This window comes from Drosophila rhopaloa, unplaced genomic scaffold (genome assembly GCF_018152115.1).
Source record: "Drosophila rhopaloa isolate 14029-0021.01 unplaced genomic scaffold, ASM1815211v1 contig_2, whole genome shotgun sequence".
Classification (NCBI taxonomy): domain Eukaryota; kingdom Metazoa; phylum Arthropoda; class Insecta; order Diptera; family Drosophilidae; genus Drosophila; species Drosophila rhopaloa.
The window spans coordinates 24,674,797-24,686,367 of record NW_025335083.1 but is presented as its reverse complement, the minus strand read 5'-3'; the positions used below and the strand labels follow the sequence as shown (position 1 = coordinate 24,686,367).

Sequence of the window (11,571 nt, the reverse complement as noted above, 5' to 3'; positions counted from 1 at the left end):
AATTTGGAAAGGGGTAACACTTTAAAAATGACGAAAAATCGACAAAAAATTACAAACCAAACTAAGTATTCAGTTTTTTAGAGAATTAAACCACGATCATTTAGATGTAAGCCACTTTGGAATCGGATGTCTGCAAGAAAAGTTATGGGCTTAGAAGTGCAGGTTTTAGGTCACTTTTCTGCAAGGCCATTTTTCAAAAATTTGGAAAGGGGTAACACTGTAAAAATGACGAAAAATCGACCCAAAATTACAAACCAAACTGAGTATACAGTTTTTTAGAGAATTAAACCACGATCATTTAGATGTAAGCCACTTTGGAATCGGATGTCTGCAAGAAAAGTTATGGGCTTAGAAGTGCAGGTTTTAGGTCACTTTTCTGCAAGGCCATTTTTCAAAAATTTGGAAAGGGGTAACACTGTAAAAATGACGAAAAATCGACAAAAAATTACAAACCAAACGAAGTATACAGTTTTTTAGAGAATTAAACCACGATCATTTAGATGTGAGCCACTTTGGAATCGGATGTCTGCAAGAAAAGTTATGGGCTTAGAAGTGCAGGTTTTAGGTCACTTTTCTGCAAGGCCATTTTTCAAAAATTTGGAAAGGGGTAACACTTTAAAAATGATGAAAAATCGACAAAAAATTACAAACCAAACTAAGTATTTAGTTTTTTAGAGAATTAAACCACGATCATTTAGATGTAAGCCACTTTGGAATCGGATGTCTGCAAGAAAAGTTATGGGCTTAGAAGTGCAGGTTTTAGGTCACTTTTCTGCAAGGCCATTTTTAAAAAATTTGGAAAGGGGTAACACTGTAAAAATGACGAAAAATCGACAAAAAATTACAAACCAAACGAAGTATACAGTTTTTTAGAGAATTAAACCACGATCATTTAGATGTGAGCCACTTTGGAATCGGATGTCTGCAAGAAAAGTTATGGGCTTAGAAGTGCAGGTTTTAGGTCACTTTTCTGCAAGGCCATTTTTCAAAAATTTGGAAAGTGGTAACACTGTAAAAATGACGAAAAATCGACCCAAAAAACAAAAAAAAGTTAGGTACACAGATTTTTAGAGAATTAAACCAGAATCATTTAGAGGTATGCCATTTTAAAATCAGATTTCTGTAAGAAAAGTTATGGGCATAAAAGTGCAGCGGGCGTCCAACTCAGAATAGATCACAATATAACGAACGATCTTAAAAGCGAGCACTTCTGAAACTACAAATGATTGCTGTTGTTACCTAAAAGTATACTATATTATTTATACATTCATGGTAAAAGTAACAAAAAGTGAAAATACTACAAAAAGATGGCGCGAAATTTTAAACACCTTTTTACTAAATGAAAATTTTAAGTTTAATTGAATTTTTTAATTTCCAGTTAATATATTCTCTTGTTTGGACAAGCAATTTTGTACTTATTTTAATGGAAGCATATTTAAAATTATATTTATTCAGTATTAGAAAGATGCAAATACCTAACACTAATGCGTAACTTCATTTGTTCATGGTTTATTCTATTCAGAATTAATTACAAACTATTTGTTTTGACTTGCTTGCGTAGTTTACTTAATGAATTAAATTGATTGCTTTATATTTATAACTCTGTAAACATCTGTAGATCACACAGAACTATTTGCACTATCTCGTATGGTCGAATTTTTGCACTGCGTTGCTAAATCTCTACCGAGCAAACACTTCGCCAGCGCCTGTTTGCCATTAAGTAATTATTCATGCGCAGTATGCAAATGGGGCTGGAACGTGCCGGGATCAGTAGTTGTTTCTGATGTAGGGATCGGTCTATCTGAACATGTGCTCGGCATAATACTTGTGTATGTGAAATGGGGAAAAGGGAGGCATGGGAAGCAACGGGCAGTCTTTGCCTAACTGCGCAGTTTTTAAAGATCTATTTTTTGTTGGGCTTGTTTGCCGGTTTTTAAGATATACATATATACACAAACGCGTTGTTGATCTTTTGTTTGGGTTGTATGTATGTATACACCTCATAGATATATTCTTTCGATAACTGGGACACGCGCTGCTGGGGCCACTGACTGGCTAACTAAAAAGCCGGCCGGTATTTCCAGCACCATATTTATGTTAATTCCTCACCCCAAAACCCCCCTTTTGGCAATATGTATTTCAAACAGTTCAACAAACTGCCAGAAATAATATTAAACCGAAACTGACTCAAGGTGAAGTGGAAAGTGTTCTATCAAACGCGTGGCGCGCCTCCCAAGGTTCATTCGCTGATAAAGAAAGTAATTGCGGATTCGCACATGTACTTCTCAAACATAAACAGTAATTAATAGCAGACGTTGATTATTTCAATCCCCTTACAGACCAACAGATAGGTTCTTTTTAAATAATGTGTATTTTTTTATTGCTTTTTACTTAACGTCTACAGTTTTACAAGTTACAAAGTCAATATGACCGAAAGAACAAAACAAAGTGGAAGAACTAAGAACTTAGCATCTAGTTAATGGATATGGCTAAAACAATGCATACTAAGCTTATAAGATCGGGTTTTAGTGGGTTTATCTAAGAACTAAATGGTTTTGGCAGTTGCTGCTTGGTGGGTGTCTGGTGCCTGAGACAGATCCCCTACAGATCCAGTTGGAACTGTTCCTGGTCCTCGATCTTCAGGGATTTGGTCGACTTGACCAGTTCCGTGGGCACGGGCACACATTTGCGGAATGGGGTGCGGGGAGTGCCCCTCAGCAGACAACTGGGAACATTGGACGGAGGAGTCTGGCTCAAGGGAGAGCCCCGCAGATTCTTCATGAAGGCCCGCTCGTAGATCAGCTTGGTGCCTGGAAAAATGCAAAAGTGGAGGTGTTGATTAGTCAGGGTGTCTGTGTTGCATCAGGTATTCAAAGGCATTCAAAGTTCCCCACTGATAAGACAGCTGCGTAAACATTTCTTTCGAGCTGATACTGAGTCACGAACCCCGAGCACATGTGCTCTGGATTGTCATCAAGCCGACTGATTCAGTGGGATGACCAGGTTTCATCAGCCAAACAAAAAAGGTGAGTTGGGTATTTAAAAATAAATTTGCATAAAGGTTTCATAAAATTTGCACAAAGAAGGAAAGGCCTTCATATATTCTAGAGCTGTTCCATCACAACAAATAATTTAGTGGCCTAACTAGCTTGTTTAGTTTAAGGTGGAATATTAATTGTTTGGTTTTTGTTCTTCTGAGAATGGGTTTTTGTTTTGTTTAGGAAAAAGTGCTTCTTATTATTGGAATTTGGTAAGGGAATTATGATTAGATGTTTGGTTTGGATTCTGCTTGAGATTGTGGCTAATTTAATTAACAAGTATAAACGCACTTGTAATGAATAAATTTACATTTTAAATTTGAAATGGTCTTTATCATATTAATTTAATTGGTTTTCAATTATTCAAATTCTATTAATGACTTATGTAAACTGTGATAGGTAATCCCAATTTGCTCTGCCTGAAACTTACCTCCGGGGGTGGTGGAGTAGAGGGTGCCGCCGGGGGTCGAGGAGTAGACCTCGGGCATGTGGATGGGGTCCGAGATCACGATCTTCCTGGTGATCATGGGCAGAGCCTGGGTGATGGCTTGACGGGCGGTCGGTGAAGCAGACATCTTTATTGATAGTTTTGTTTTGTAGTGGTTTTGGAAACTTTCCGCTGGACTTGTAAGCACACTCGATATGGCTGCGACAATTCGATTGTTTACACAAACTGCGTTGTTTGTATTTCCTATCAGCTGTGAAGTTACTAGATGGCTACTAGACGATGACCGTTGGCTGTTCGCTAAGCGATTGCTGGCGGTATTACGAAGCGGGCTCTATTTATACCCCCATCCGACTCTTGCGCTCTCGCGCACCTATGCTCTCTCCCAATCCGCCACTCTCCCACTGCTCCACTCTCACACTCACCCACTCTCTTGCTCTCACTCGCCTGATTATTATTTTGCTTGGTCGGCTGATGTTTTTGTTTTTATCTGGGTGTATTTTCTGCGTAGTTTATGACAAACCGGGAGGTTCTTGTTGTTGTCATTGCCTTATTCTAATAACCCGCCCATTGTTTTTATTTTTGTTGCAGGGGAGACCGCTGCACAACCCAGACATTTCCAGAGATAAGGGGCATGTGAGGGGGGGCTATCTTGAGGGGCTTCTCGCCTTGGGCTCTTGTTTATCTTTAGCCATTTGTTATTGTTTAATGCACGGTAATATTATTGGTAAACAAGTTAGCCAGCAATACTAAACGGCAATCGCATTCTTTTCTCAAAAACGTCTATTATCAATCTTGCTGGGGAAATGAGATGACTCAGGTGGAAGTGGGATGTTATCAATGGGTGGCAAAAGGTGTTTCAAAGAAATTCGGGAAGTACTGTCTGCGCTCCATGGGTCTTCTAATTTGCACTCGTTGTCACGAAATACAATTAATTAGCGTAGCGACACGTCGCCTACAAACTTTGACGTAGGTTCTCAATGTATTCCTATGCATGTTCATACTCAGAGAGCATATCAATAAAAAGTGTTATTTGGTAAAGGAGGTTTTTGGCTAGAAGATACTCAGTATTTATGTTTTTTTAAATGCGGAAACAATTTATTTCCAGTCTAACCTAAATCGAACTATTTAAAAACTATAAACAGGAAAAGATACAAAGTTTACAGAACTTAGTAAAGACGTAAGCTTGCTGTTTTTAATTACTTCGCTTTAAGCAAAACATTTTGTACATGTTAATATGGGGAAAAATATGCTTCGTATGGACTTAACCAAAAACTTTGTGGACAAACATATTTCCCCTTAATTATTCAAGAAGCATAAGTACCATTAAGCAGAAAAGACCACTAACCACTTTTGCTAGTTCTGATTTTTTAGATATTATATACAATAATGTATATAATTGAGTCCATTTTTTTACCAATGTTTTATTTCCATAAAAGAAACCCACATACCAAAATCGGAACCTAAGCCCCCATTAGTTCCCGAGTTCTTTGAGGTTTAGAAAAAATAATATTCCCCATCGATCGCAGCAGAGACATGGTGTTTCTAAGTAGCGGCACGAGCGGATTTCGCCGTGCGGAGGCGATGTTGACGATTTTTAATCGTTGGACGCATGTAAATAGTGCTAAAGGAACTTTTGCTTGCGTCGATGTCCACGATTCGACGTAATTCGGTTTTTGGCCACGGGCCATTCCGCGAGATGTGGGGTTAACGTAAGGTTGCCACGTGTGTTGATCTATGTTTAACGATCGCGATGTGGGACAAGAGGTGGCGCCCACCTATGAATCTGCACAAGGTCAGCACTTAAGCGTGCTAATATTTATGGGTTAGCATGGGGGGAAAACTCTTCAGACCTTGAACGGTTTTTTTTTTGGGGTAGGAAAATCACCAGATTACGCTGGGAAAGCCTGACCCACATCCATCAATTACAAACAATGGATGGGACCGACTGACCCCCAAAAAGGCAAACGGTAAACAAGGGAGCTAGAACCTAGAAATGAAGAGCACTATGCCGTGTCATCTTGCACGTAGTCCACAGCATAAAAACCGCCCTACGTGCCGGCAGATATGTTTGTTTTTTAGTTTAGGTGAGAGACCGTACGACCGGCTCTTCCATTAGGGCTTATCAACCCTCAAAGAACCAGTTCGGATTTCGCTTTCGGTTTCATCGGAGATATGTACCTGCGCAGAGAGAGAGACACATATAGCCGCAGCGAAAGAGACGGCAGGAGGTTTTCCTATTGCGTTGCAGCCGAGGGAAAATGCGTCTTGAGAAATTCTTAGCCGGTTCTCAGAGCGCTCAGGGGTGTTCCTTCAATCCGCCGGGGGACAGGTATACCATAAACCATATACCATACTATGCTACAATTCGGAAGAAATCTGTTTTCGGGGTGGCTGATGAAATTGCACCATCCGCTTGCGTGGGTCAATACCTTCGGGGATCTATTTCTAAACGAGTCTGAGATAGTTGTGAATGAGCGCTAGACGAAATCAACTTGTTTTTATTTTTCGACTCGAGCGAATATCAAGAAAAAACGTAAACAAATGAAAATGTCGTTAAGGAGATGGGGACTAACAAAATGTGGATGCTCTTTCAAAAACGAATTGTGTATATTTTTTGGAGAACAATCTGAAAAAATGTACTCAAAAAAATATTAGATTCTTTATTTTGAATTGTTACAATGTTAATTTAAAGTTTCGAATACAAGAAAGCCAAAATATTGTTTATAGAAATAAGTTGACAAGTTCTTGAACTATTTCAAAAATTCATAAAATTTAAAACATTTGATAAAGCAAAATATGGCATCTTATTAAGTCATTAAACTTTCTTGTTTATTATAATTTATAAATAATTAAAAGAGTGTAAGATAATGTCTTAGCGGTAACAAATTCTCTAGTCTTCTTTGATACTTAAGATGGAAATCACTCTATTGGTATTCAGTAATAAATAGTTTCCAAGAAAATATCGCAAAAAACCGAAGAAATAGTTTTAAAACCGTAAACAAACGGGTATATCCTTTAGTGCATTTATTTTAGGTACTACAAAAATCACATAACACCCAAACTGCCTTAAAAAAGTGAATTTTTAGACGCAAACGAGATCAGCATCCATCACAAACCGCATCTCCGTTGACGTCGATGACCCACATTCTGTGAATTCGAATGAGAAGCGCCGTCGTCGTCGCGTTGGCCAAAAAATCAAATCATTTGTTTGTGCACAAAAGACATGAAAACGCTGAGAAAAAAAATTGAGAGGAAATAACCAAAACAACAACACGCTGTTTATAAATTAGCATGTGCTTTTGTCTCGAAGATAATGAACCGTCCGACTGCATAGATAAGGATAAAGCCAACCCAGATCGAGACTGCTTGACGCTAAGTCATTGCCTGCTGGCATCCAGGGATCTTCGATCTTCGTCCTCTCCTGGAACAACCGCGTAATTTGCGTCTTAAATTACATCAGCTAAACAATATGTTTGGGTTCGGGGAGGGGTGAGGTCTTTCCTAGTCTATCTGGGGTCTGCTACCTCTAGCGACTCCTCTTTCCCCCTTGTAGAAAGTTCAACAGCCCCTCTGATAAGGTTTTCGACAGTCGAAAATATTAATCAAAAGAATAGGAATACTAGAGAGTTGTATCTCTTTTTATACCCTTGCAGAGGGTATTATAATTTTGGTCAAAAGTGTGCAACGCAGTGAAGGAGACATCTCCGACCCTATAAAGTATATATATTCTTGATCAGGATCACCTCCTGAGTTGATATAGCCATGTCCGTCTGTCCGTCTGTCCGTCTGTCTGTCCGTCTGTCCGTCTGTCTGTTTCTACGCAAACTAGTCTCTCAGTTTTAAAGATATCGAATTGAAACTTTGCACACACCCTTCTTTCCTTTGCACGCAGTATATAAGTCGGAACGGCCAGGATCGGCCGACTATATCCTATAGCTGCCATATAACTGATTGATCGGAAATGCCATTACTTTGGTGTTTGTAAAGTTAGGAAGTTGGGATTTTCTATGGGTCTTATATTTGGCCAATCAATCTGACCTACCAAATTTCATAAGGATCGGCCGACTATATCCTATAGCTGCCATATAACTGATTGATCGGAAATGCCATTACTTTGGTGTTTGTAAAGTTAGGAAGTTGGGATTTTCTATGGGTCTTATATTTGGCCAATCAATCTGACCTACCAAATTTCATAAGGATCGGCCGACTATATCCTATAGCCGCCATATAACTGATTAATCGGAAATGCCATAACTTTGGTGTTTGTTAAGTTAGGAAGTTTGGATTTTCTATGGGTTTTATTTCAATCCAATCAATCCGACCTACCAAATTTCATAAGGATCGGCCGACTATATCCTATAGCTGCCATATAACTGAACGATTGGAAATGCCATAACTTTGGTGTTTTTAAAGTTAGGAAGTTGGGATTTTTTATGAGTATTAAGAATGCATCATATGAATAATTTTGGAGAATATAATTTACAGAGTATTCTGCAAGGGTATATCAACTTCGGCTCCGCCCGAAGTTAGCTTTCATTTCTTGTTTAAATTTAAAGAATGCTTTTACGTGTTTGCAAGGGTTAAGCTAACTGTTCTACTATAATATTTACCTTTTAATATTGTTAAAAATTCACATGTAAACAAGCGTGCCTTTTGTATATTTAAACAACTTTTTTAATATAATATAAGAACGTTACCCTTTTAATTAATTTTATTGTCATTGAGAAAATGCGTACAATACTTTATAAAGAAATTCTAAACTTCAAAATGTTACTAAAGATCTCATCGAAACCATAATACCTACATATAGTAGTGTATATACAGCGAATAAAGAGCAGAATCTGTGGCTTGCAATCAGAAAGAATCTTCGCTGTGATTGCGATCTGGTCGTCCAGATCTTTCACTTTCCGCAGCTATATATCAATAATGCATGGGGCAAGAATTAATGGAAAAATGGAATTTACTTGGCGAACTTTTTCTGAAACCTTCACAACGATCAATGAACTAAACCCGTGACGATGGAGGTCCCCGAACTTAGCTGATCGACATGTGGCTGTGGTTTGTTTAAATGGGTGTGGTTTGGTTCACTCGGAAGATGACTACACCAATCCCTCGTAGAACTTGTCCATCATGGTGTTGTTCACGAATCCGAACTGCCAGCGCTGTCGTGGATTGTCCTGGCTGCACATATTGGTCACCACCTTGGCAACGCCGTTCTCCACGAATCCCTCCATGCAGCGATCGCCATTGCGGGAATGAACCAGCCACTGCCTATTGCGATCGTAGTACCAGAACTGGTTGCCACCCTGACTGTGGCAGCTCCACAGCCAGACGGTGGCATTTGGCGGCGCCTCGTGGGCATCCAGGCACACCGAGTCGGAGTCCCTCATCCGCAGATCTCGATGGGGCCCCAGCTCCCAGAACTGGTTGGGTTGCGGATGGGTCTTGTTGTCCGCACAGCTGAACATTCCCACCGCCTTGTCGGTGCCCTGGCCCATATTGTCCAGGCAGTAGATCGGGAACTCCACGCTCTGGATGGCGCCAGAGGCGTAGGACGGCGGCTCCACCGGCGGGAACTTGAGCAGGAAATCGGGGGCCACCTCGGTCATGAACCAGTGGAAGCTCTTGCACTTCAGCCGCTCCCTAATCCCGTGCTGGCGGGTCAGGTTGCCCGGATCCAGGTTGTCGTAGGTCGTCGGATCGCGGGAGTACACATATTGCTTGTACTCATCCATCCAAACCTCCGCCACGCGCTTGTGGTTCTAAAAAATATGTTAAGCGTTTTTAAAAAATATTTTCCAAAATATTTCAGTAAAATAAGTAACCCATAAAAATGTCTGTAAATATTATAAATTAGTTAAACACGTTGAGTGTTGCGTTTCAAATTTAAATTTTAGTTAATGAATCAGAAAATTCTACCTGTGGCTTAAGTTTATAAATAAATAATAAATCATGTTTTTGGGTAAAAAATAAAAATGAAAAAATTGTTTTGTTTAGTATAAAAAAAATAAAACTAAAAACAACGAATAAGAAACATGCACCTTAAAATAAATAAAATATATATTATTCTGACCTTGGCAACAAAGTTGTGCCCCCTGGGATTGCCTCTTGGTTTCATGGGTCCTCGGAAGATGTGCGCCACCCTGGAGCAGGGCACATCCAGCAGCATGCCTCCGCACATCCAGATCTTGAAGCTCAGCTCGTACTGCTCCCCACCCCAGATGTCCAGCTGATCGTCATAGCCACCCAGATCCCAGAAGAAGTCCGTGTTGATGGCAAACAGGCCGCCCATCATCACGGGACTCCTGAAGGGCATGGACTTGTCCACAGAGTCCTCGGGCAAAACAGGCAGTTGCTTGTACAGCATTTTCCAGTCGAATCCCCCACGAGAACCTTCCTGATATCCACCTTTATATTCGAAATCAGTATGCGCAATAATATCCACAATGGGGCAAGTGGAGATCTTGGGGTTAATGGCAATGGGTTCGATCAGAGGGGGAAGCTAAAAAGGGCAGAGTTTAGAATGTAAAATAATAATAATGTTGGTCAATATTTATCATATCAAAATAAACATAAAACATATACAAAATTCTGGCCTAAAATGAATCTACATTTGATCTTCTTTTATAACTATATAAAAAGCAGTAAAGATCATTGAGATGAAATGATATGAAGTGCAAATGTAGATCAAAATTCCTTATAATAAATGTTTGGGAATATATATCTTTATCACTTTTACCCAATTATGGTTAACTTCGATGTGGGAGTCGAAGAAGACCATAACTTCCCCGATCGCCACTTTGGCTCCTGCTATCCTCGCTCCGATTAGACCTCGCCTCTCCGGATATCGCACTATTGTCACCAGATGGGGAAAGTGCTGCTCCACGTAGTCATCCAATGGGTGTTTCAACACTTCCCACTCGCTGCCATCATCCACGAGAACAATTTGCTTGAGCAATTCCGGTGGAGTGCGATTTATCACACTATAGATGGATCGCAGCAAGGTGTTAAAGTGCTCGTTGAAGAATATGAAAATCACACTGATGTTGGGAAGCTTTGCCAGATACTTCCGGGTTTTGCAACTGTAAGGATAAAATAAAACCGAATAACAAATTAAATTATGAAATTACATTTTTTATAAGTTAAGAAAGGGGAATTTGATGTTAAATTTTTAATTACTATTTTTTTGGCTCTGAAATTATGTATTGCAATTTTTTTAATAGATTAATTTTTAAGATTTGGGAGATACACTCACGCTTCAAGTCTGACATCCGGCACAGATCGGTTGATGGATATTCGGTCCGACAGGAGGCCATTGAATCCGTTCATATAGGACATCTCCGCCTCCAGCTCCTTTTCATCCGGGTTTTCGATGTGCGCTGCCACTCCGTGCTCACCCAAACCGATTCTCCTCTTTTCCGCCTCCATGGCCGCGTAGTCGTGCCAGTCCTTGCGCTCTCCTTCCGGTTCCGGCAACCGGAAACCCACAAGCTTGTCGCTTTTGGGCAGTTCTCTCACAGAATTGCGATCCTGATACGGAGGTCGTGGAGCCTTCCGAGTGGGTTGCACATTGGCGGCCCTGAAAAAGGGGGTCACGGGATCCCCATTCGGGTCGAGTTTTTCCGCCGAATCTGCATCGGTCTGTCTCATCCGCCGCTCAACTATCCAACTGGTGACCAGGGAAACGCAGGCGATGCCAACCAGGAGAAGGATCACCTTGCGCACCAGGCGCTTCACGTATCTTCTCTTCATGGCCATCTGGACGTCTTGCAGGTGGAACTCCAAAGCACTGACTGCTGGCATGGCGATCCAGCGGAGGAGCAGCTACCTGGCTGCCTGGTGACACCTGGCAGAAAATGCGGTTCATTAGTGTAATTGGTAACCTCGCAACTCGAGGGCGGGAATCTCGGTGATAAGGCGGCGAACAAAGATCCATTTTTGGCTGGCCAAATAACACACTTCTCCACTATCAATCAGTGGCAGACAGGCAGCTCGGCTGCCGGCTGACGTGTAAAGCGAAGATACCGCTCTTACCTAAGCAAAAGTTGGCTGAAAAGAACAATAACAAACTGAACAATACCGCAT

The 11,571-nt window shown here is 40.6% G+C and overlaps 2 protein-coding genes across 2 annotated transcripts; both read right to left on the bottom strand.

The window, feature by feature from the left end:
• Positions 1–2,352: 2,352 nt before the first annotated feature.
• On the bottom strand, positions 2,353–3,807 carry LOC108047256 (eukaryotic translation initiation factor 4E-binding protein). Its single transcript, XM_017127366.2, has 2 exons — positions 3,469–3,807; positions 2,353–2,810 (listed from the first exon to the last, which is right to left on the bottom strand). Exons 1-2 carry the CDS (start codon positions 3,611–3,613, stop codon positions 2,602–2,604), a joined length of 354 nt encoding a protein of 117 aa, XP_016982855.1. The 5' UTR covers positions 3,614–3,807; the 3' UTR covers positions 2,353–2,601.
• Positions 3,808–8,179: 4,372 nt separating this feature from the next.
• Positions 8,180–11,330, bottom strand: LOC108047251 (N-acetylgalactosaminyltransferase 4). Its single transcript, XM_017127360.2, has 4 exons — positions 10,742–11,330; positions 10,226–10,568; positions 9,560–9,988; positions 8,180–9,248 (listed from the first exon to the last, which is right to left on the bottom strand). The coding sequence occupies exons 1-4, from the start codon at positions 11,287–11,289 to the stop codon at positions 8,586–8,588; spliced, it is 1,983 nt and encodes a 660-aa protein (XP_016982849.1). The 5' UTR covers positions 11,290–11,330; the 3' UTR covers positions 8,180–8,585.
• Positions 11,331–11,571: the final 241 nt, after the last annotated feature.